The sequence below is a fragment of the Arachis ipaensis genome, chromosome B09, assembly GCF_000816755.2.
Source record: "Arachis ipaensis cultivar K30076 chromosome B09, Araip1.1, whole genome shotgun sequence".
NCBI classification, from domain to species: Eukaryota; Viridiplantae; Streptophyta; class Magnoliopsida; order Fabales; family Fabaceae; genus Arachis; species Arachis ipaensis.
In genome coordinates, this window is record NC_029793.2 from 144,630,650 (window position 1) to 144,656,102 (window position 25,453).

The following is a 25,453-nucleotide window of genomic DNA, read 5'->3' on the forward strand; positions in this document are numbered from 1 at the left end:
ATTTAACTTTCCTTTTTCTTGTCATCTAGTGGTGCTCCTCACTTGAACATTAATCTTCAAATGAACTATTGGCCATCTCTTCCTTGCAACTTACGTGAGTGTCAAGAGCCACTATTTGATTACATTTCCTCTTTGTCAGTCAGTGGAAGTAAAACTGCAAAGGTATCTCCTGCTTTCACCTTTTCCCCCAATTGAGGCCAAAAGCAAAAGAAACAGTGGCTGCTATAACATATAGCCATTAGCAGAGCATCTGGTTGCCATGTCATGGATTTTTTTTTTTGTTGTATCCTGAATTCGATTTGATACTGTATACAGGTGAATTATGAGGTAAACGGTTGGGTTGCACATCAAGTTTCTGACATATGGGCTAAATCGTCCCCTGATCGAGGTCGTGCAGTTTGGGCATTATGGCCAATGGGTGGAGCTTGGCTTTGTACCCATCTATGGGAGCATTATACTTATACAATGGACAAAGTAAGTTATGGCTTTTGAATAACATATTTGAGCGGCTCAAAGCTGGTCTTGAGAGGGGAAGTAAAAGTAGATTTACCAATTTTAGATCTTCCCAAGTTGTTGAATTTGCAGATCATTTAGTATTATAACTTGTAGAACCAGTCATTGCACTTTACTTTTGTGGTTTAGAGAAGTCAAAATAGAAATATTGAAAGGATCATTGATTTTTCTTTCATATTAGGAGTTTCTTAGAACCAAGGCATATCCTTTGTTGGAAGGATGTACTTTATTTTTGTTGGATTGGTTGATTGAAGGCCATAATGAATTATCAGAAACCAACCCGTCAACTTCACCGGAACACATGTTCATTGCACCAGATCAAAAGCCTGCCAGTGTGAGCTACTCGACAACCATGGACATGTCAATCATCAAAGAAGTTTTCTCATCAATTGTATCCGCTGCTGAGGTGATCTTTTGCTCAAACTTAATGATTATTATCTACTATGAATCTTGGTAAATAAGTTTTTCAAATACAGGTTTTGGGGACAAGTAATGATGCTGTTATCAAAAGAGTAACTGAGGCTCAGTCCAAGCTTCCACCAATAAAAATTGCTAGGGATGGATCTGTTATGGAATGGGTAGGCCTCCCTTCTCTGTTGTCCATTTTGTCAGAATTTGAAGTGGTAGTAGTTTGGTCGCATTACTCGCATATTGATGAAGTGAATAGTATATATTTTGAAAGACCTATAAACCCATTGTCATAAAGTTTTGAGTTAAGATATGATGTTAAAAATGTTCTCTCGTTTCTCAATTCATTGATTTAGATCTGCTGGATTTTTAACTCCCCTTGATCACTTGCGCCAACACATTTTTCTAAATTTAAGATCTTATTTATCTGGCAGGCAGAAGATTTCCAGGATCCTGAAGTACATCATAGACATCTTTCGCACCTATTTGGCCTCTTTCCAGGGCACACAATAACTCCTGAAAAAACTCCAGACATCTGTGAAGCTGCAAATCGCACTCTATTCAAAAGAGGTTTGTTATGAGAACTTTCAATTCTAAATTTGTTTCCAGTGTGAATAGTTTAACTTTTCCTTAAAACATGCATGGCTGTTATTTGTTATGTTGAAAAAACTATTGAAAGAACTATAATAGCTCTAAGTAAGTTATTCATATCATTTTAAAACAATTATATAAGATGCAGTGGGATAATTAAGATTATTCTAATGACGGTATAGGAGTCACAGTTACAAGCCTGAATCAGATTAAAGATTGTTATGGTTAAGTTACCGGTTACCCTGTATCTGTAGAGTTTTAATCCTTACATACTAGAAAACAATTCAACATTAGTTGCCATTTCTGCACTGTATTGTCACAGGAGAGGATGGTCCCGGGTGGTCAACAACTTGGAAAGCTGCATTGTGGGCACGTCTTAACAACAGTGAGCACGCATATCGCATGGTAAAGCACTTGATTGTCTTGGTGAACCCTGAACATGAAGTTGGTTTTCAGAGAGGACTCTACAGTAACCTGTTCAATGCACATCCCCCTTTTCAAATCGATGCAAACTTTGGGTAAGCACCATCATTTTGGAAGAACTGTATCATATTTATATCTAAGCTGTCAATTTCATTTACACGGTTCCACCATATGAAGGCTTGAGCTGAAAACAAAAACATTCTGACATTGTGTGTTGCCAGTTTCTCAGCAGCAGTTGCAGAAATGCTTGTTCAAAGCACAATGAAGGACCTTTACTTGCTTCCGGCATTGCCTCGCGACAAATGGCCGAACGGCTGTGTGACAGGATTGAAAGCACGCGGCGGGATCACAGTGAACATATGCTGGAAAGAAGGAGAGCTGCATGAAGTTGGGCTGTGGTCAGGAAACCAGAAATCCCTAGTGAGAGTACATCATAGAGAAACCATGGTCCTAACAGATTTATCACCCGACATAGTTTACTCATGTAATAGCCGGTTGAAATGTGTGAAGACATAGTCTGTTGCTGGATTGAATCCTTGAAAATCTTTCTTCCAACCTGCCGAATAAATCTTCTACTGTGCATGCATGATTTTGGTAGTTCAAGCAATTATAATGTATTCTCCTAGAGTCATGTTAGCCTTGGAGTATGTAATTTAACGGAGTAGTATTAAACCAAATAATGAATTTGCATTACGGTGGAGGGTGTAAACTATAAACTATAAAACACGTTAATAATTCTACCATTTTTTAATACAAACCTAAACAAAGACCATTTCTTTTTTAATTCAGCTTCACGTGATTAGACCACTTATGTTATATTTGAGTATCAAGATCTTACGATAATGAAGCGCATGTTTTCCAAATTGAAGTATCTTTTACTCTCATATATTCCTAGCAAAATCCCAAGTGCTTTGAATGAAGAGTAATAATAATAATTGTATTTGCCTCTCAATAATGCCAAATTACCTTCCTAAGTGCGTCCAAACACGAAGTGGATTTTGTGCGTGTAAATAACTAATCTTCACCTAAATCGATTAGGATATGATACGTGTATTTATATAGTGTTTAGATATGTCTTATACTTTGTCCACTATATTATTGATCATTATAATATCGAAAAAGTTTAGGGGGAGCAACTTTATTAAATTTTGGCCAGTATATAACCAGAAAAAAAAAGTGAACCATTAAATGAAATTTCACACCATTTAAATCATCATTGATGACTATTTAATAATTACAAATTACAAAAGTTGCTAGCCCTAACACTCCTCTTATATATCAGTAGGGTTGAAAGGGAGAGAGGTTAGCCAAACGAGATGTAGCTCTACTCGTTTTAGACATAGCTTAGATTATATGCATAAAAAAAACTTATAAAATTTATTGGACTGATGTGTCGAAATATTATTTAGTTTGGATTTTTAATTATTTACTTGTAAAAAACCCAAAACAAAACCAAAAAATCATATTCAAGGTTAACTAAGATTGTAATTGTCACAAAAAAAACTAAGATTGTAATTCTTTTAAAAATGTTTGTTTATGAATTAGAAGTATGATTATAATATGTAACTAACAATTATGAGCTTGTTGGATTTTTAAACAGGTTGAACTCGAACTTTAAAAAAACTTACAAAAAATAACAAATTTAGACTTAAATTATACATTTACAATACGAAATAGACTCACTTAAATAAAAATTCATCTCGATTCGGTCAATTTCTATCGCCTAGTAATAGGTTAAAAGTGATTTTACTTGCTCTTAACCCTTGTTTAGTCTAAAACACTCTCTTTGGGTGATTTAAAATACTTTATTTATTAGAAAAAATCTTAAACAATTATTTTAAAAGATAATAAAATTCTCAAAAAAAAAAATATTTTTTTAGTTTTTCATATTTATTTTATGAAATTGATTAGCCGTTCTATCAATATTTTTTCACTATATTAATAGAATAAGTCTACATAGCATGTTAAACTATTGATTTATCCATTAAAAACCAACTAAGATTAACAAATTCTTTTTTTTTTGAAAATATCGTTATCCTTTAATAATAATTGTTAAGAATGTTTAGCTTTTATTTTTATTTCTCATAAAATTAAATATTAAAAATTAAAAAAAAATTATTTTTTTTAGAAATGTCATAATTTAAAAAAGTTTATCAAGATCAGGTTAAATATTCAATCTTTATTTATAGTAAGGTGAAAACTGTGCAATTGACTTTACGTGAAGTTGATGTTAACTGATTTAACTGATTTAACTAAATTTTTATTTAACGATTTTCAATTATCAACTTCACATCAAATCTATTATACCTGAGTTTTCTTTCTATAGCAATCATGCATTTGTGCAAATTTAGGGCTTATTAATTTCAAAAAAGAAAAGAATTCTGACAAATAGTACTATTATTCTCAACTCTGAAACGTTTCAATATCATATTATCATGTAACGTAATGGTGTAAATGAGTGGACCACAATGACCTTAACACCAATCAATAACAAGAGATCAAGAGGCCGAAAACTAAACAATCTATGTAGAATTAGAAATCTAAAAGGTTAATAGTTAAATTCGTTTTTGAAACATCACTCATCTTTTAAATTAGTTGCTAATTTTTTTTTTAATTATATTAATCCTTAAACGTAAGTTAAATTAGTTTTTTCATTAAGATGATGACGTATCATGTTAAGTGTCATGTAATATGATGATGTGATAAATTAATGTCATGTGTTACAAAATGATTGGTTGACGTATCAGATTAGTGACACTTAGTCAAAAAATTATTTATAATTAAAATAGTTCTTAAAAGTCTAGATGTAAGTGATTTTCATCTCTAAAATTTTAAAATTTAATCAAATTAGTCCTTATATAAATTTCTTTTATTTTTTTCATAATATTAAATTTAAAATTTTTTTGTAGTACTAATTTTAATATTATTTTTTAGACCTTAATAAATAAAATTCTCTTTACATAAAATAATAAAAATAATTAAATTATTATAAAATTATTTTATCATTTGTATTTTAAAATTTTACATTTTCAAATTTATTATGAAAGAAAAATAAAAGAAATTTATATAAGAACTAATTTGATTAAATTTTAAAATTTTAGAGATAAAAATGACTTACGTCTGTCGTCTCTGGACTTTCAAGAACTATTTTGATTATAAATAACTTTTTTACATGTTGAGTGACACGCGACGTGCTAGGTGTCACTAACCTGATACGTCAACCAATCATTTTATGACACGTGGCATTAACTTACTACGTCATCATCTAACTAACAAAAAGACTAATTTAACTTACGTTTTATCTTTCAGGAATTAATATAACTAAAAAAATCTTTTGAAAACTAATTTAAAAAATAAATGATCTTTCAAAAAACCAATTTCAGTATTAACCCAAAATCTAAACCAAGACTCCAAGAGACAAATAAAGGAGGAGTTATACATAACTAGCTTGCTACAGAGAAAGGGGAGTAGATCATCTTCAGTGAAAAAAATTGGATGGTATTAATTGTGATTTTTCACCTTTTATTGCTCTCTTTCATATTTAATTTTAATCCCACTTATAAAATTAATTGCAAAAAATCACATTACATTTTGTGGAGTGTTAAAAAAACTGGAGAGAATCCATTTAATCAAAAGAAAGAATGTACTAACTTTTAGTGGTACGTACTATGTAAATTCTACGTGTACTAAGCAAAATTCCATTTCCAATATTCTCAGTTTATCACTTCAAAATAGTTTTCTCTAATCAATATTATTCTCAATTTGTTCTCATCGGACTTTGTGGGAGAAAGTGCAGGCACTACGGGCCTCAAATAAATGACTTCAATTGAAAAGCAATCTTCAGTTGTTGCAAGGCTACTGCTCTTTCTACTGTTAGCTTTCAATGTTCCACTCTCCCATTCCTCATCATTAACAGTAAGTAGTTGCAGCACGCACTGTTACTTCATAATTTATATCCTTCTACTGTGCATGATGTTCAGTAGTGTGTTGATTTTGCAATGAAGGAGAATGGAGAGTGGAATATGGAGGATGATGTCCCCCTGAAGGTAACATTCTGTGAGGGTGCTACTCACTGGACCGATGCCATACCCATCGGAAATGGCCGTCTTGGGGCCATGATTTGGGGTGGCGTTTCATCAGAACTTATTCAGCTCAATGGTTAGTAAACCAACACCCTAAATCATATTTCTTTTGATTTCATTTTGGACATTTTTGTTTAAAACGTATGTTTATGAAAGTGAAGAGATTTCGGCTAAACCATGCATAGAAAACTGATTATAGCCATATCCTAAATTACATATTCAGAAATCAGAAATGCTACTAATCACTACACATCTACTTAATATTTAGAGGAATGCTAGGGTGCCAGCAATTTTGGTGTTTTGTAACCATCAATTGGCCATCAATAGTGTTTTTAATGGTGTGAGATTACATCTAATGTTGGAAAATCACTCACTTTTGTTTTGATGGTTAAGTGTTGGCCAGAAAACACAAAAGTTGCTGGCCCCTAGACTTTTCCATAATGTTTATTCACATCACACATAACTAATTTTTTATAGGAAGGCATTGTCATGATGTTAGTTAGATTAATTGGGGATAAGGAGCAAAAATCTGTTATAACAGTTGAATGTTTTTGTTGAAAATTATATATGTGAGCTATCAAGCATAAGGTTATGCTGCATCCTGCAGAGGGAAACCAAGCAGCTATCTCTTTCTGATGCATGTTGTTTGCTGAAATGAAGACTTTTGAATTGCTTTACAGAGGACACACTTTGGACTGGGACACCTGGCAACTATACCGACAGCACTGCTCCGGCAGCACTGGCTGAAGTCCGCAAACTTGTTGATAACAGAAATTACTCTGGAGCTACAGAAGAAGCTCTCAAATTGTCAGGAGGTCCTGGTGCTGTATGTACTATGTTATAGTTAATATAATCCCCACTGCATAATTTGTAAATGATGATTTGTATATTAACCTGGTTTTTGGTGAAATCAACAACATGATACACAATTATATATAGTCAATGGGGAATTGAGTAGGTGACTATTTTGTTACATATAATTTACATCATTTTATTTAACTAGGATTCTCATATTTTTGAGGTTGTCTACTCCACTCCCTAAATATGTGCTTAGTGGTCATCATTTGGGTTTTTGGAGTTGGAACATGAATTAATGGACGCTTTAACATGCTTGGGAGTCATCTCTAACTGTTATGATTTTTTTCCCGTGAAGATGTACCAACTTCTTGGTGATATCAAGTTAGAGTTTGACGATTCTCATGCTGCATACTCTAATGAGTCTTACTACAGAGAGCTGGATTTGGATACGGCAACAGCAAAAGTAACATACTCTGTGGGTGATGTAGAATATAGTCGAGAACATTTTGCTTCTTATCCAGACCAAGTAATAGTGTCAAGGATTTCTGCAAGCAGGCCAGCATCTTTGTCATTTACAGTATCATTGGACAGCAAATTACATCACAATTTAAGAGTTAGTGGCCAAAATCAGGTAATAATGGAAGGAAGCTGTCCTGGTGAGACAAAAGAGAGTTCAAGTGCCAATTCAAAGGGAATTCAGTTTTCTGCTGTTCTTGATGTACAGATCAGTGGTGAAAAGGGGATTGTGCATGTTTTGGAAGGTTCGAAATTAAGGATTGAAGGTTCAGATTCTGTTGTTTTGCTTCTGACAGCTTCTTCTTCTTTTGATGGACCATTCACAAAACCTGAAGACTCTAAGAAGGACCCTACTTCAGACTCCCTCAATACAATGAAGTCAGTAAAAGAATTGTTGTATGCTAAGCTTTATGCACGCCACTTAGATGACTATCAGAACCTATTTCATCGTGTGTCGTTGAAACTCTCTAAAAGCAGTAAGACTGCTGGGAAGAATAGGAAATTGGTTTCCTCTCAAACCATTCCAACTTCGGCGAGAATCAGCTCTTTTCAAACAGATGAAGATCCTTCACTTGTGGAGCTTTTGTTTCAATATGGTCGATATCTACTTATTTCAAGTTCCCGTCCTGGAACTCAGGTGGCAAATCTACAGGGTATATGGAACAATGAACTTGAGCCTAAATGGGAGTATGTTTTCCTATCTATGTTCGTTTATTTTCCAGGTAGCCTCCCCACCCACCCCCCAAACTAAGGCAAGATAAAAAAGACAGCAAAAAGTGTGCTAATTAGTAATTATCATGAGAGTATGGAAAGGATCATTGATATATATATATAAGAAATTTATCTGTTTTTTTTTGTCATCCAGTGGTGCTCCTCACTTGAACATTAATCTTCAAATGAACTATTGGCCATCTCTTCCTTGCAACTTACATGAGTGTCAAGAGCCGCTATTTGATTACATTTCCGCTTTGTCTGTCAGTGGAAGTAAAACTGCAAGGGTATCTCCTACTTTCACCTTTGTCCCCAATTGAAGCCAAAAGCAAAAGAAACAATGACTGCTGTAGCATATAGCCATTAGCAGAGCATTTGGTCACCATGTCATGGATTTTAATATTTTATATGTTGTATCCTGAATTCCATTTGATCCTTTATACAGGTGAACTATGAAGCAAATGGTTGGGTTACACATCATGTTTCTGACATATGGGCTAAATCATCCGCATATGCAGGTCCTGCGGTCTGGGCATTATGGCCAATGGGTGGAGCTTGGCTCTGTACCCATCTATGGGAGCATTATACTTATACAATGGACAAAGTTAAGTTGTGGCTTTTGAATAACTTATCCAGGCCTCAATTTAAAGAATAAGCTCAAAGCTGGTCTTGAGAGGAGATGTAAAAGTGGTTTTAGCAATTTTAGATCTTCCCAAGTTGTTGAATTTGCATATCATTTACTATTATAACCTATAGAGCCATTCATTGCATTTTATTTTTGTGGTTTCAGTATGACAAAATAGGAATACTGAAAGGATCATTGATTTTTCTTTCATATTAGGAGTTTCTCAAAAACAAGGCATATCCTTTGTTGGAAGGATGCACTTTATTTTTGTTGGATTGGTTGATTGAAGGCCGTAATGAATTATTAGAAACCAACCCGTCAACTTCACCGGAGCACATGTTCATTGCACCAGATCAAAAGCCTGCCAGTGTGAGCTACTCGACAACCATGGACATGTCAATCATCAAAGAAGTTTTTTCATCAATTGTATCTGCTGCTGAGGTGAAAAAGATCATTTGCTCAAACTTATGCTTATTAGTTACCATGCTAGTTTAATCTTGGAAAATAAGTTCCTCAAATACAGGTTTTAGGGACAAGTAATGATGTTGTTATCAAAAGAGTAACTGAGGCTCAGTCCAAGCTGCCACCAGTAAAAATTGCTAGGGATGGATCTGTTATGGAATGGGTATGCCCTCCATTTTCTGTTATCCATTTTGTTAGAATTTAAAGTGTTAGTAGTTTGGTCACATATTGATTAAGTGAATAGTGTATATTTCAAAAGACCTATAAACCCATTATCATAAAGTTTTGAGTCAAGATATGTTAAAAATGTTCTCTGGTTTCTCACTTAATTCATTAATTTAGATATACTAGACTTTTAACTCCCTTCGATCACTTGAGGCAACACATTTTGCCAGCTTTTGCCATGTGGTATTTGTTATTTTGTTCTGATTTAGGGTGATCAAGTCCCACCATTAAGCATTGGCTTTCAACTCCATGCCAAATTTAAGATCTTATTTATCTGACAGGCTGAAGATTTCCAGGATCCTGAGGTGCATCATAGACATCTTTCGCACCTATTTGGCCTGTTTCCGGGGCGCACAATAACTCCTGGAAAAACTCCAGACATCTGTATAGCTGCAGATCTCTCACTAATTAAGAGAGGTTTGTTATGAGAACTTCCACTTCTAAATTCTTTACAGTAATGAATGGTTAACTTTTCCTTGCAACATGCATGGCTGTTATTTGTTATGATGGAAAACTATTGAAAGAACTTAGTAGCTGTAAGTAAGTTATTCATCATTTTAAAACAGTTATAAATGATGCAGTGTGATAGTTAAGATTATTTTAATGACAGTATAGGAGTTACAAGCCTTATCAGATTAGAGATTGTTATATATATGTTATCCTGTCTCTGTGGAGTTTTTAATCCTTTAACACTAGAAAACAATTCAACATTGTTGGCTTGTTGCACTGGGTTGTTGCAGGAGAGGATGGTCCAGGGTGGTCAACAACTTGGAAAGCTGCATTGTGGGCACGTCTTAACAACAGTGAGCACGCATATCGCATGGTAAAGCACTTGATTGTCTTGGTGAACCCTGAACATGAAGTTAGCTTTGGAGGAGGACTCTACAGTAACCTGTTCACTGCACATCCCCCTTTCCAAATTGATGCAAACTTTGGGTAAGCACCATCATTTTGGAAGAACTGTATCATATTTGTATTTCCACCATATGAAGGCTTGAACTGAAAACAAAACATTGTGTGTTGCCAGTTTCTCAGCAGCAGTTGCAGAAATGCTTGTTCAGAGCACAATGAAGGACCTTTACTTGCTTCCGGCATTGCCTCGCGACAAATGGCCGAACGGCTGCGTGAAAGGATTGAAAGCACGCGGCGGGATCACAGTGAACATATGCTGGAAAGAAGGTGATCTGCAAGAAGTTGGGCTATGGTCAGAAAACCAGAAATCCCAAGTGAGACTACACCATAGAGAAACCATGGTGCTAGCTGAATTATCACCAGGCATAGTTTACTCATGTAATAGCCAGTTGAAATGTGTGAAGACTGAAGACATATTCCATTGCTGAATTGAATCCTTGAAAATCTTTTGGTAGTTCAACCAATTAGCCTTGGAATATGTAAATCAATATAATGAATTTGCATTACAATGGAGGGTATAAACTATAAACTATAAAACCCGTTAATAATGCTACCATTTTTTTAATACAAACGATAAAAAAAAACATCATTATTTTTTTAGTTCAGCTTCACGTGATTAGACCACTTATGTTGAGTATCAAGATCTTACGGAAGAAACTATAAAGCGCAGGCTTTCTCAAATTGAAGTATATTCTTGAGGTAACGTAATAACGTATACGTTCAAACTTGTATATTATATGTCATTGGAAAACTTAAAATCTTTGTTTTCTCAATAGAAATCTTTTACTCTTAAATTCTTAACAAATATTCCTAGCAATTTTTTTTTTGGGTCAAATGGATTCTAAAAGAAACTATTTCCATACTTCGTTCATTAGTACTTGATTGAAGTTACTTGCTTGCGGTATTTTGATTCATATTTGAAAATTAAAATTTTTGTTTTTAAAATTGAATAATATGAAAAAGAGTAGTTCTTGATTTCAACTGCATTACTCCAGCAAACAAAATCAATTGCTTTTACTATGTCATTTAGTTTGGATTACTTTACATATATGATGCCAACTTAAAAGTTAAGCAAAGTGTCACTACATCACTTTCATGACACAGTAGTGAACACAATCTAATTATTTTTGCGTGAATCTCACTCTAGTTGTATTTAAATTTTAATAGTGGGTGTGACATTTACGATTTGAGTATCTAAAACATTTAACTTTAACTTTTAAATTTTATAGGCAACCTCAGAGATTATTAAGAAGTAGCAATTAAAACAATAAATGCTAGTGGGCTATTTGGGCACGTGACCCCACAGCAGAAGCCTCAGCATGCTGATATTTTTTATGTATGGGATAATGATCATCGCCGAAGTGTTGGATACATATATAGCACAAACTTGGTGAGTTGTTGCCAGGCCAGTGCCTAAACCTAAACCGGTTGGAACATCTCATTTTCGTTTCTATTTATTATCTAAGATCTGAATGCAGTACAGTGAAACGCGTTTATAAGTAGATAGATTTCAGCACTTTCAACAAAACCAAATAAGAAATGGTTTGGTTGGTGAGTTTAACTTTTGATACAATAAATTTAAAATTTAACGCTAGCATTGATTTTATACTTTTGAATATACAGTCCCACATTTCCATTTAAATAAATAAATTTTATTAATAGTAAAAAATATTTTTAAAAATAAAGAAATTATATTTTTATAAATTTTCAAATCAAATCCAAAAAGTATTTGTTTTTTTTTATATCAAAGATAGGAGACTCGAACTCACCAACCTCTTAATTGAGTATGAGAAGTCTATGTCATTTGAGTTATAACTCATTGGCATCCAAAAAGTATTTGTTACTCATAAAACAATGATATTTTTTATTTTTTGTGATATTTAAAATATCATTAAATTTTAAAAGTATCTTTTATAAATGATTTAATAATTCGGAAAACAATTTTACCTGTATGGTCTGAAAAGAAAAGAAATTGGCTCTTTGATTGTTACTTATTGAGTGATGGATAGTGTGTAAAGAGGGAGATTTTCCTTCTTAAATGCAATATTAGCTCACCGTATCCACCGCCTACTACTGTCCTTGTTGCCTTCTTGTCCATCCCAAAATACATCCCACCAAACCATTCTTTTATTTCATTTAGAGAAGGGTTAGAATACAGTATTTTTATTAAAATTTGATCAATATTTAATTAAAAAAAATAAATTATTTTATATTATATTATTAAAAACATAAATCATAATTAATTAATAATTATAAATTATAAAATTTGTTGACTCTTAATAATTAATATTCCTCTTTTATTTAAATTTAAATATAAATATAATCAAAATCATATCATATAGTAAATCTTAGTACATCTATCTATCTATGTATACAAACCATACAGTCTGGACTGTCCCGCAGGTTGCAGCTCCCACCGGACTTATCCTGCACCTTCACGTGCCATTTATTTATTTACTTCTTCTTCTTCTTCTTCTTCATCCCACTCCCACCGCCAACAAGATTCTCCTTTCTCTTTACGACTTACGAGGTTGATGTTCTTTTCATCATCATTTCTTGAGTATAATATACTTTACCTTTAATTATTTCATTATAATATTATTACGTACCATAGTGTGCTTAATTGTAACTAATTGTGTTGTTGCATTAGGCATTAGATTCTTTTGTNTCACTTCAAGTTCCTCCAAGGCTATTGCTGACTCTGCTGTTGTTTCTTTTCTATGCTTCACCTTCTCATTCCTCAAAACCAGTAAGTAGCTAAACCGTACCCCTGCTGCTCTTTCTGAATCTCTGCCTTTTTCTGAATATCTCTTTCTTTTGCAATGGAGGAGAATAATATGGTACGGAGAGCCCCACAGAAAGAGTGGTGGAGGACAATAAGTGGAATGGAGGAAGAGGATGGTGGTAGCAGGCCATTGAAGGTTACGTTCTCTGAAGCTGCAATCAACTGGACCGATGCCATACCCATCGGAAATGGCCGTCTTGGGGCTATGATTTGGGGTGGTGTTTCATCGGAGCTTCTCCAGCTAAATGGTTAGTCTTAAAGTGTCTTTCTTTTTTAGAAAGTCCAAATCTTGCACACTTTTTGCTGGATCTTATCTTTTCGTGTTTTTTTTGGATATTTTCATCAGCTTTTTTTTTTTTTCTTCCTCTAGGAAAAAATTATTTTAGTTAAAGTTTTTTTTTGAATAGACTGGTTATTTAATTCCCAAATATACATTTATGATTTATATTAGTATAATGTATAATATCACTTAATTACTCTAATATATTCTTTTGTCTAGTTCTTAAAAGATGCATATGGCATTGTGTTAGTCTCCGAATAATGTCACATGATAAATAAACTGGTGAGCATGAAAAACAAAAATGAATGATCCAAAAAGATGTCAACATGTAGTGTGTGTGTGTATATATATATATCTCAAAAATCTTTTTATGGACCAAGCTAGTAGCCTAATATCATAATATCACGTGCATTTTGAAAAGACTAAACTGTTAAATAAGTAGTCAGTTTCTCTTTTATTCATATTTAAATTATTAACATAAAACATTATTTTCACAAAAATCTTAAAACCTTTAAAACGGTATGTATACTGATACAGGCCATTAATTATGACTTAAAAATAATTGATAGAATGCTGTGTCTGGGCAGTTTAGTTTGTTGCTAGAAACTCAACATGGGATTAAAAAAAACAATTAGATTTGGCTTCATGTTCTTTTGGAGTTTGAAAGTAGATTGCTATCATTTATTTGAGACCATGAAGGTTCTTGAATTGCTTTAACAGAAGACACACTTTGGACTGGAATGCCTGGCGATTACACCAACAGTAGTGCTCCAGCAGCATTGGCTAAAGTTCGAAAACTTGTTGATAACAGAAATTACTCTCAAGCTACAGAAGAAGCTGTCAATTTGTCAGGAGAGCCTTCTGCTGTAAGTAATTTGTTACAGTAAATATATCCACCATCACCAAAATAAGTTTTGACAACCCAGCAGCATGATATGTTATTGCTAAATTGTTAATATATAAGTTACATGCTTTTATTCAACTAGGATTCTCATTTTTCTGAGTTGGTAGAAGCTTTAAATTAGTCATTGTTGGTAATCATCTCTAACTGTTATGACTTAATGTGAAGGTGTACCAACTTCTTGGTGATATCAAGCTAGAATTTGACGATTCTCATGCTGTATACTCGAATGAGTCTTACTACAGAGAGCTGGATTTGGATACTGCAACAGCAAAAGTAAAATACTCTGTTGGTGATGTTGAATTCAGCAGAGAACATTTTGCTTCTTATCCAGACCAAGTGATAGTGTCAAGGATTTCTGCAAGCAAGCCAGCTTCTTTGTCATTTACAGTGTCTTTGGATAGCAAATTACCTCACAATTTGCAAGTTAGTGGCCAAAATCAGGTAATAATGGAAGGAAGCTGTCCTAGCAGAAGGATACCACCGAATGCAAAGTCACCACCTTCATCGATGGCTAATTCAAGTATTGATCCGAAGGGAATTAAGTTTTCTGCTGTCCTTGATGTACAAATTACTGGTGAGAAGGGGGTTGTGCATGTTTTGGAAGGTCCAAAGCTTAGGATTGAAGGTTCAGATTCTGCTATTTTGCTTCTGACAGCTTCTTCTTCATTTGATGGGCCATTCACTAAGCCTGAAAACTCTAAGAAGAATCCTACTTCAGATTCTCTCAATACAATGAAATCGGTTAAAAAGTTGTCATATGCTAACCTTTATTCACGCCATTTGGATGACTATCAAAATCTATTTCATCGTGTGTCGTTGCAACTCTCGAAAAGCAGCAAGGCTGCTGTGAAGAATAGGAAATTGGTTTCCTCTCAATCTAACATCCCTCAAACCATTCCAACTTTGGCGAGGATCAGCTCTTTTCAAACAGATGAAGATCCTTCATTTGTGGAGCTCTTGTTTCAATATGGTAGGTATATACTAATTTCTAGTTCGCGTGCTGGAACTCAGGTCTCAAATCTACAGGGCATATGGAACAAGAATCTTGAGCCTGCATGAGTTTGTAACTTGTATTCCTTTGTTATCATGCAGCGGTGCGCCTCACTTGAACATTAATCTTCAAATGAACTATTGGCCAACTCTTGCTTGCAATCTACATGAATGTCAAGAGCCATTATTTGATTACATTTCCTCTTTGTCAGTCACTGGTAGTAAAACTGCAAAGGTATTTCCTCCTCCTTTTCTCCTCGGCTCCACTTGAAGCAAACGAAAAAAAGGTTATTATAGCATATAGCCATTTGCACAGCAATCTAGCCACCTTCTCATGGATTTCATATATTGCATCCTGAACACCATTTGATACTGTATACAGGTGAACTATGAAGCAAACGGTTGGGTTGCACATCAAGTTTCTGACATATGGGCTAAATCGTCCCCAGATCGAGGTCTTGCAGTTTGGGCATTATGGCCAATGGGTGGAGCTTGGCTTTGTACCCATCTATGGGAGCATTATACTTATACAATGGACAAAGTAAGTTATGATGGCACTTGCATTAATATTTCCTTTCCTTTTTTGGGGTATTCATATCCTATAGTAATGAGTGATTTTTGTTTCATATTAGGATTTTCTAAAAAATAAGGCATATCCTTTATTGGAAGGATGTACTTCGTTTCTGTTGGATTGGTTGATTGAAGGTCCTAATGGATTATTAGAAACCAACCCATCAACTTCACCAGAGCACATGTTCATTGCACCAGATCAAAAGCCTGCCAGTGTGAGCTACTCGACTACTATGGACATATCGATCATCAAAGAAGTTTTCTCTTCAATTGTATCTGCTGCTGAGGTGAAGTTGATCTTGTGCTCAAAGCAACGGTTGTTTCCTGTTATCCTGATTTTATCTTGGTCAATAAGTTCCTCAAATACAGGTTCTGGGGACAAGTAATGATGCTATTATCAAAAGGGTAACTGAGGTTCAGTCCAAGCTTCCACCAACAAAAATTGCTAGTGATGGTTCCATTATGGAATGGGTATGTATGCCCTCCATTCTCTGTTGTTCATCTCTCCAGTTTATGTCGCGTGGCGTATGGTATTTATTCTTATTTCACTGATCAACAGAGAATAAATAAGGTTTTGCATTCTGTGTTGGTTTTAAACAACATGCTAACTTAAGACCTTATTTGTTTTTCAGGCAGAAGATTTCCAAGACCCTGAAATACATCATAGACATGTTTCACATTTATTTGGCCTGTTTCCAGGGCACACAATAACTCCTGACAAAACTCCAGACCTCTGTAAAGCCGCAGATTATACTCTAATTAAAAGAGGTTTGTGTTTTGGTGTGAACATTTAACTTTTTCTTACAATATGCATGCCTGATATTTCTTACAATACTACTATGTTTATGTTACCTTGTATCTATGACATAAAGCTGCAAATTTTTATCCTTGGTACTATAAAATAATTCAACATGGGTTGCCAATTTTGCACTGTGATTCAGGAGAGGAAGGTCCAGGGTGGTCAACAACTTGGAAAGCTGCGTTATGGGCAAGACTTAAGAACAGTGAGCATGCATATCGCATGATAAAGCACTTGATTGTATTGGTGGATCCTTTTCATGAAAGTAATTATGAAGGAGGACTCTACAGTAACCTCTTCACTACACATCCTCCATTCCAGATTGATGCTAACTTTGGGTAAACCCCATATTTATGAAAGATCTCTACCATTTTTCTATCTTGTCAATCACACTAACACCATATAAAAGCTTGAGCTGAAGTATAACTATATACTTTTCTCACTGATCAAAAATAAAACTCTTGCTTTAGAAACCTGTTGAGTGTTGACAAATGGTTTGTTTTCAGTTTTTCAACAGCAGTTGCAGAAATGCTTGTTCACAGCACAATGAAGGACCTTTACTTGCTTCCGGCGTTGCCTCGCGACAAATGGCCGAACGGCTGCGTGAAAGGATTGAAAGTACGCGGCGGGATCACAGTGAACATATGCTGGAAAGAAGGTGATCTGCATGAAGTTGGGCTATGGTCAGAAAACCAGAAATCCCAAGTGAGACTACACCATAGAGAAACCATGGTGCTAGCTGAATTATCACCAGGCATAGTTTACTCTTACAATAACCAGTTGAAGTGTGTGAAGACATACTCTCTTTAAGTGATTCATTGAAATCTTTCTTCCAACCTGGCCAATAATTCCACTAAGGAGCATGCATTCATTTGTTACATCTTGATTCATTTCATTTCATTTCATGATGATTTATAATTGTATTCTTCCTAGAGTGTTATCTTAGCCACGGATCATGTAATTTAACAGTGAAATATTCGGTCAATGTATTTGCACAACAGTTGAGGGTATAAAGCCATTTAATAGTATAATACTACCATTTGTTTTAATACCTAAAAAGACCTATGTTTTCTTTATTCAGCTACACGTGAATGGACCATTAATGTTATTTACTTATTTTGAGTATCAAGATCTTACAGAGTAAAGCTTAGGAGTTAGGCTTTCCAAATTGTGCAATTTCTTAATTTCTTTTCGGTATACCACTTTTTGGCCAATTATTAAGCATATGTTTTATTCTGTTGGTCATTAAACCGATTCTTAAGCGGAAAAATGAGCTAATCACCTAATTAAAAAAAGTTGGTTGTATATAATACTTCTTAGAAAAAAACCTGAAACAGCCTCTAACAATTACTTCGAAAGACAACGAAGTTCTTGACAAAAAAAAACCAACTCGACCCCTGATAATTACTTTGAAAGGACAACAAGGTCCCTGTGTCAAAAAAAGTCAATGTTGTTTTTTTTGACATAGAAACTACTCAGTTTAAAAAAAATAGATCCGGAGCTGAATTGGATATTTTTTTTCTTGGAGCCTCGTTGTCTTTTCGGAATAATTGTCAGGGTCGGGTAGGGTCGGGTGGGATATTCACTCTATTTCTTATTTGTTTAGTATACTAGTGTTAAACCTGTGCGATGCACGGGCTTATATTTAAATTTGATAAGTTAAATTAAAATTAATATTTTATAACCATATATTTTCTTAAATTTAGTATAACACTATCATCGTCGTTATATAATAAACGTATTAAATGTTGTTTTATCTTTATTCAAAGTAAAATATAAATAGAAGAGTTTGAAGTTTATAATATTCTTAAAGCATAAGGAGGGAGACATGAAAAAAATAAGAACATATATAACTGTAATAATAGCATGTTAATTTTACACTAAATTTTATATAAAAAGCTAATAAAAATTTATCGATCGATAATTTAGTATCTTACTAACTTCATTAGAAAAGCAATTGGCATAGGATGTTGGGCTCCTTGTTATACACTTCATTTCAAATCTGAAAAAAGAGTTATAGATAAATTAGTTATATCTATAGTAAATATTTGTACAAAAGTATAAATCATAACATGCTATTAAAATAAAAATAATATTATTCTTACCTAAATATTATTAAAAACCTCTTTGAACACGACATTTGTTGTTGATGACTTTGAATTGCCGTCTTCGTCTAGAATTAAAACCCTGAGGCCACTGCGACTCTTAACTCTTGACAAAGCAACATAAAGTTGTCCATGGGTGAACACTGATTTTGGCAGGTAAAGTCCTATATGTGATAATGATTGACCCTGACTCTTATTAATGGTCATCGCAAAGCATACTGCTAATGGAAATTGTTTCCGTTGAAACTTAAATGGCAACTCCTAATTTGAAGGGATCAAGTTCATTCTTGGAATGTACACTTTATCTCCAATATTTCTACCGGTCACTACCGTCGCTCCAATTACGTTGCTGCCAAGTTCGTTAACTATTAATCTTGTCCCGTTACATAAACCTGAAGTCTGGTCTATGTTTCGCAGTAGCATTACAGCGACTCCTGGCTTCAAAGTCAACTTGTGATTGGGTAGTCCCAAACATTTGATGTTATTTAGGAACTCTGGTGTGAACCACTCTTGTTGTACATCTTCATTCTCATCAGCTTGACATGTAGCGTCAGAGCTCAAATACTCCTTTTCTATCCCTGGAAAGATTGTCAAGACAAAATCGTTTACCTTCTCGACACTCTCAAGCGTGGGTGCAAGAATTGCCCTACTCTGAAAATACCTGTAATCTGACATATTTTGCAATAAATTTGGATATGCAAAGTCTACCAAATGAGCGAGAGGATCATCAGTAGTTGTAATCAATAGATCATTTGGAATTTCAACTTCTGATTCATCACCAACAACAGAGCCAATATTTCCATTTCCAACATCAAGTATCCAATTAGCAAATCTCTTCATTTCACCTTCATCTTGATCCGAAGAAGACATTAGAAGCCTCATATTCGTATGCAGTTTCAGAACCTTACAAAATGACCACAGATGGGATGAGTTAATAGCGGATGCCAATATATCGTGTCTACTTCCTTTCGGAATCACCGGAAGTATCTGTCTGAAATCACCTCCTAGAACAACAACCTTACCACCAAATGGTTGATGTGTCTTATGTTGATCGGTAACTGACATAAGATCCCTGAGTGTCCGATCAAGTGCTTCAAAGCACATTTTATTGAGCATTGGAGCTTCATCCCAAATTATTAAGCTAATTTGGATGAGCAACTCAGCCTTCAAACTGCCATGCTTGATGTTGCAAGTAGATTCATCAGTAATTGTAATGGGTATTGAAAATCTAGAATGAGCCGTTCTGCCACCAGGTAGGAGTAAAGAAGCAATTCCACTAGATGCGATATTTAAAACAATTTTTCCTCTAGACCGAATAGCAGAAGAAAGTCCATTCCAAATAAATGTCTTACCACACCCACCATGCCCATAAATGAAATAAAAACCACCAGAGTCTGTAATAACAGCATTGAGTATCTCATCAAATACTAACCTTTGCTCATGAGTCATCTTTTGTTCTGTATATAAGTTTGTATGAGTCAAGTCATTTGTGTCATATGCTAACTCCTCCTCTATTAGCTTATTCTGAAAAAGGCGAACATCAGACATCTCAGGATATGGCATTGATTGATAGTCTCTTAAAGATCTCGCATTGCTGTTGAGTATCTTCTCAATCTCAATAAGGCAGAGGTTTTTCAATTCGTCATCAGTCATGTTTAGTCCTAGAAAAAGCACATAGTGGTTTTATGAAATACTTAATAAGTAATTCTAAAATAAAACTATTAATATTATTAATAAAAATAAAGATAATAAGAGAATACAATCTTGATATAAAAAAAAAAAAGATATAGTAAAATACCTTGATTTTTCAAAGCTTTTCTCCTCTCATATAGTATTCCATCAGCTAATAATGTCCAAGTTGCATTCCAAACACGCTCTGGGTTGCTAATGCTATTAGATATCAGTAGCATCGCAAATAATTTTCTCAATTGATTACCAGATGCAAGTTCAGCTACCTCATTAATAGCTGCAATGAATTTCCTATCATCGCACAGTAGTCCCATGGAATAGCAAGCATCTTGGAAGCTAGAATATGTAATTCCATTAACTGTCCTAATAGACTCATATGTTGTGCAACCTCTCTGAACAGCTAACAAAATTCTCATATAATAAATATCACCTGTACCCGGTGGAACATAATTTAACCTCCCGATAGAATACCCTCTTTTGCGTGGATGCCATTCCCTTGATTCTCTATCATAAACAAATTGATTTGGAAACTCAGCATACGTCAAAATTTGACCTGCTTCAAATTTTTTATTGGCCTCCATCCATGTTAAGAACATTGTACATTTTCCTTCCTCTTCTTCCACGATTTCTTCAAGATCATCATCATCTTTAAAGATGATATTTTGCTCTCCAGGCAAATGAAAGATTAATCTCATCACTGAAGGCCACCTTTGATGAATATCATACGCTAAGGTTCTCCACATAGCCTCACATGCAGACAAATATCTGCAATCATAAAATTGTTTGATCTCATCAATAACCTGAGCATCCTCTCCACTGGAAACTTCCTTTGTAACTCCAACTGCTACCCTGTCTGGACCTTTATTTACGTACTTGAACAAATATTTGATAGCATTCGACTTGTTGCAGTACTCTACATTAACATGCGCTTGATAAGACATCAGCAGATATGCATTGTATGGAACCACATTCCTGTTATCCATATGGACTCAAACATGTATTTTGTGTCTCTCTAAAATGATGAAAGACATGGTCATACACAAACACCCATTAAAAACATGTATTTTGTGTCTCTCTAAAATGCTGAATATGAAATTAGTGTCTATGTAAAATCGCATAGGTTTTATTTTCATTGGCTGCTTTAATTTTCTTTTTATTCTCATTTATTCAGTTACGTAAACATATTTTACGGAAAATAATATATATTTTTTTTCAAAAGTAACTTTTTTCAAATAAATATAAGTTTAATCTTACGATCAATAAATTCAACTTACAGTTAAAATCTTTTTTTTTTCATTTCCTTAAATAAAGAGATTGAAAATGAATAACTTATAAGTAAAAAGAGAGAAAAAGATGAAAGTATCTCTATTATTGTGCTGAGATAATCTAAAAAATAACAATGTAAACGAAGTAAACAGAAAAAATTTATAAATGTGACAAATAAAAAAAATTTAAATTTAAAAATCAAAACGGTTAAGAAGTCATTTAATTATGGATTAGTATTAGAATTTTAAATTTCAAATTTTTAAATAGAGTTTCCTAATTAGCTAGTGCAAATTTAAAATTTTTAAATAAACTTTTTTAATTAAACGTTTGTTGTTTATTAAAAATATAGAAATTTGTTAATTTACAAATAATATTTCAAAACATGTGCATCCAAATTCTCAAGTTTCTTTCTCAATCTTGATCTTCTTGCAAGTTGAGGTATTTCCTTCCACCTTCGAATCTTTCGACTCCGAGGATAGTCGCTTAGTTGGTATAATAGCATTTTCCAACAATTCGGATTCATCATTGGCCGCAATTTCGTTGGAATTCAAGCAACAAATTCTGTACAAAAAAACCACATTATCAGTCATCTTCTTAACTTTATAAGAAGGTGAAAAAATGTGGATTATCATATATGTGAACTTCAACGATGAAGAGAAAGATCTTATCAATTAGGTTGAGCAAAAGTGTAGGTGTATCCAATAAATTTCCTTTCTGTATTCTAGTGACGACACGTAAGCAAATAAACTCCCAGACTCAACGTATGAGCGCCACGTCAGCAAATGAGCTTCCCATTTGTATTTGTATACTATACTATAAAGATAAAGATAAATATACGGTCAAACGGAGTTTGGACCGAAGCAAATTAGGGTGGTTCTAAGCCCAGCATCCGATTCCAAAAAAAAAATGTTATTAAGAGGAAAGGCTAAGCCCAATGTTAACAACCCAAAGGTAAAACGACTGCGTTTAAGGAATGCCCGGCTTAACCTAGCACAGGTGCCATCCCAAAACCCTCGCAAACCCCCTCTTCAGTCTTCACGCTTCAGTTGTTGAGTTCTTCATTTCTCAGATTTCGATTTTTATTGGAAGCAAATCAGCAATGGCATGGCGTTCTGGATCTCTCTCTCGCTCACTAATCTCCACAGCTAGGGCTTCCCTCCGCCCATCCGCTCCCCGCCTTCGTCCTCCGCCGCTCGCTGCCCCTCGCCTCCACTCCCGCCGCTTCTCTATCCCTGCTTCCAGGTTCCACTTCCAAAATTTCATTTTCCTTTTGCAATCTTTGAAATAAATACATATATATATAGTGTGATTTGTGAATGTGTGTTTGGGACAGGAACTTGGGGGAATTAGGGTGCATTCAATCACTGTTACCAGTTCATAGCACGATGGCTGTGGCGTGTCTCACATCGCACCTTGCTGTTAGCGCGCGTGCTTATTGCGAGCTCTCCCATGGTACCTTCCGTCGTTCTTGTCAAGATCGCTAGTACAGTATCTTTGTGAGTCTTGTGCTGGTTCTAGGATACATAAATAAAACCCCCATTCAAAATGTTTTACCTCGTTTTTAACATCATCATTTTTATGCCACTCTTTGAAAACGCTCCTTTTTTTTTTTTTGGTTTTCTTTCGTGTGTTTTCCAATTAATTGCCTTAGAGAAGCTCAGATAAGTGTTTAAATTTAGTTAGTCCAGTTTTGACGGAGGTGAATTGGGTAGAAGTGTGTCAAGTCTCTCTCTCTAGCTTGGTTAATGAGAAGGTATTAAGATTCGAATTTATAGGTAGGAATGGAAAAGATGGGTGATGCGCAAAGGACATTGATCATCCAGTGGCGAGAGAAGAATGCTGCATAGTAGGTTCCTTTTTCCGCCCTTTAATCTAAGATTATAAGTTTTAAAGTGTTTTTACTTAAATCCATATACAAGTGAGAGTGGTTGATGATATCTAGAGAGGAAGTAACTGAAGTAGTGAGATATACCCTACATATCCTTCTGGTATTTGTCTTTTTAAATTCCTTGAAATCAGTTTCAATATAAGATTTTCTATGTTTACAATCTGAATCATGGAGGTTTCTCACAATGAAGTCATGTGATGGGACAACTTGGCCATCTATTGTCGATCTATTCTATGTATAAATTTACTTTAACTAAAAAATAAAATCCTGCCTAAGTCATCCTGGAAACGGCTTTATGTTCAACCCTTTCATCGGTTCTTCTAGTACGACTAATGGGAAACTTCATTCCTTTCACAGGTGATCCTGATTCCTGAGTTGAGGTACTAAATCCCCTTTAATTGTTTTGGTTGAACTTATCACCCAACTTCAATCCATTGGTCTGAAAGATGTGAGATTTTTGTTACCCCCTGCTTGAAATTCTGCCTGTGAAGGCAATTTGGAAGTTTCAGGCAGCTAGGCATGGTGTGGCGAATAAAGTTACCACCTATCCTTTGATGTAAATGATGATTGGAATTATTGCCTTCTTTTCGTTGAAGTAGTAAAGTACTTCTTTAAATTGTTACATCCTGGTTCTGGCTTAAGCCAATCTACATCTTAGATGTGGCTACCATCTTGAGTATCCAGAAATCCCTAGTATTTTTGTGGTTTCAGGGTAAATGATGCCATGCATGTCCTTGTGCGTGATGATATAAATTCTGAATCGTTTCTTTTATGTTATATTAACTTGTAAACAAGTGCTATGGAGCTGGCTTCGTAAGATTGTATCTGACGACATGTAATCTACTGTACTTCTATTTTCTTATGACCTGCATTGTTGCTGCAGGTACGTGAGAAAGCTATTGGATTTGCATAACTGCCTTAAAGAATATGGCGGATCAATATATTATGGATAGTATTTTCTGGGAAGTGACATTTGTAGGAAGTGAGACCCTAATCCGTTTTGCTATCCTTAATTTTGACTATTTCTGATTCAGTAAGAGGGTAGAAGAACCTCTTTTTTCTTTTCAAATTGCAAATACATTAAAATTAGACCTTGATTATTTGTGGCTTTTGGTTAAATGTTGTACATGTTTGCTGTTTTCTACTTCTGTTTTTGGGAATAGTATTTTTTTTTTCCTTACACAAATGGAGGGATGCATTTTTCTTGCAAGAATTGAAAGGGGGCACACATGTGGGATTAACCAAATTTCGTAGTCTAACTAAAGTGGAATTGTGCCGGAGAAATAAGAATAGGGGAAAAGTGTTGAATCATAAATGATCTTAAATTCTATTAAGTATGAACTGCTTAAGAGAATGTTTGGTTTCCGCCCACACTTAAGTTTGGTTGTTCAAATTAATTCCTATTTTAGGACAACCAAAATAAAGTTATTTTTAATTTTGCGAATTGAAATTTCACTACTCTTTACACTTATTTTTAACATATTCAAACTACGCACAATTAAAAAGTAATTCTTTAAACTTAATTTTTCTAAGAGTAATTCTTCAAAAAGTTAAACTAAGTAATAAGTATATCGCTTGTTTAAACCGAAAAGTACAAGTTTCTCCATTGGATTATTTGGTTGAAAGTAATGTTTTAAACATCGGACTGATTTTTTCTTTTTTTTAAACTAAAGATAGAGAGATTCGAATTTGCAACCTCTAAGTGAATATAGAGAGATTATGTTATTTGAATTATAATTCGTTGGTAATTTTTGTGTACTTTTTACACATGAAGATAGTGTAGTAATATATTTTTTATACTACATAGATGGTCAGTCATTCAGAGCCTTAAGTTCAATTGGTTGATAAATAAAAAGTAATTCTTTACTATTAGCATATATTAATTAAAGTATTTAGTTTAGCCATTTACCA

General features: G+C 34.3%; 4 protein-coding genes and 1 pseudogene across 15 annotated transcripts in view; 4 read left to right on the forward strand and 1 right to left on the reverse strand.

Annotated features, from left to right (window-relative positions):
- The window catches only part of LOC107617440 (alpha-L-fucosidase 2-like), a 5,152-nt gene extending 2,628 nt beyond the window's left edge, over nt 1–2,524 (forward strand). Inside the window, exons 5-12 of one of the 3 annotated variants that reach the window (XM_021111140.1) lie at nt 30–162; nt 316–474; nt 695–919; nt 990–1,091; nt 1,356–1,491; nt 1,835–1,897; nt 1,969–2,030; nt 2,157–2,290. In XM_021111140.1, coding sequence (XP_020966799.1) covers nt 30–162; nt 316–474; nt 695–919; nt 990–1,091; nt 1,356–1,491; nt 1,835–1,897; nt 1,969–1,985 — 835 coding nt within the window. In that variant the 3' untranslated portion in view covers nt 1,986–2,030; nt 2,157–2,290. Of the gene's footprint in view, nt 1–29; nt 163–315; nt 479–694; nt 920–989; nt 1,092–1,355; nt 1,492–1,834; nt 2,031–2,156 lie in introns of all 3 variants that reach the window. The other 2 variants (XM_021111139.1, XM_016319198.2) reach the window with 2 other exon arrangements.
- LOC107617439 (alpha-L-fucosidase 2) lies at nt 5,657–10,775 on the forward strand. Of its 4 annotated transcripts, none has more exons than XM_016319194.2 (11): nt 5,657–5,850; nt 5,919–6,093; nt 6,698–6,843; nt 7,171–8,018; nt 8,197–8,329; nt 8,488–8,646; nt 8,884–9,108; nt 9,191–9,292; nt 9,636–9,771; nt 10,095–10,290; nt 10,382–10,775. In XM_016319194.2, the coding sequence occupies exons 1-11, from the start codon at nt 5,752–5,754 to the stop codon at nt 10,692–10,694; spliced, it is 2,532 nt and encodes an 843-aa protein (XP_016174680.1). In that variant the 5' UTR covers nt 5,657–5,751; the 3' UTR covers nt 10,695–10,775. The 4 variants fall into 4 exon arrangements, with proteins under 4 accessions (XP_016174680.1, XP_016174681.1, XP_016174682.1 ...); XM_016319195.2 differs by having other exon boundaries at nt 5,658–5,850; nt 5,940–6,093; XM_016319196.2 differs by lacking the exon at nt 5,657–5,850 and having other exon boundaries at nt 5,955–6,093; nt 6,698–6,832.
- Nucleotides 12,941–17,651, forward strand: LOC107617443 (alpha-L-fucosidase 2). Its single transcript, XM_021111138.1, is given in 11 exon segments — nt 12,941–13,015; nt 13,095–13,299; nt 14,052–14,197; nt 14,401–15,321; nt 15,323–15,460; nt 15,608–15,766; nt 15,858–16,082; nt 16,165–16,266; nt 16,428–16,563; nt 16,737–16,932; nt 17,101–17,651. Coding segments are annotated over 10 exon segments (2,523 nt in total). The 5' UTR covers nt 12,941–13,015; nt 13,095–13,103; the 3' UTR covers nt 17,405–17,651.
- On the reverse strand, nt 18,676–20,358 carry LOC107616140 (annotated as a pseudogene).
- On the forward strand, nt 22,628–24,686 carry LOC107619363. Of its 7 annotated transcripts, none has more exons than XR_002353836.1 (5): nt 22,628–22,896; nt 22,988–23,106; nt 23,430–23,500; nt 23,900–23,922; nt 24,426–24,686. XR_002353836.1 is itself a non-coding variant. In XM_016321631.2 (4 exons), the coding sequence occupies exons 1-2, from the start codon at nt 22,754–22,756 to the stop codon at nt 23,136–23,138; spliced, it is 294 nt and encodes a 97-aa protein (XP_016177117.1). In that variant the 5' UTR covers nt 22,628–22,753; the 3' UTR covers nt 23,139–23,150; nt 23,900–23,922; nt 24,426–24,686. The 7 variants fall into 7 exon arrangements, 5 of the variants coding, with proteins under 5 accessions (XP_016177117.1, XP_016177119.1, XP_016177120.1 ...); XR_002353835.1 differs by having other exon boundaries at nt 22,988–23,150; nt 24,426–24,661; XM_016321631.2 differs by lacking the exon at nt 23,430–23,500 and having other exon boundaries at nt 22,988–23,150.

Coding starts and splice junctions, on each gene's coding strand:
- LOC107617439 (XM_016319194.2), top strand. CDS start 5,752: ATGACTTCAATTGAAAAGCAATCTTCAGTTGTTGCAAGGCTACTGCTC. Junction 9,109..9,190: donor CAATTGTATCTGCTGCTGAG/GTGAAAAAGATC, acceptor CCTCAAATACAG/GTTTTAGGGACAAGTAATGA. Junction 10,291..10,381: donor CAAATTGATGCAAACTTTGG/GTAAGCACCATC, acceptor GTGTGTTGCCAG/TTTCTCAGCAGCAGTTGCAG.
- LOC107619363 (XM_016321631.2), top strand. CDS start 22,754: ATGGCATGGCGTTCTGGATCTCTCTCTCGCTCACTAATCTCCACAGCT. Junction 22,897..22,987: donor TTCTCTATCCCTGCTTCCAG/GTTCCACTTCCA, acceptor TGTTTGGGACAG/GAACTTGGGGGAATTAGGGT.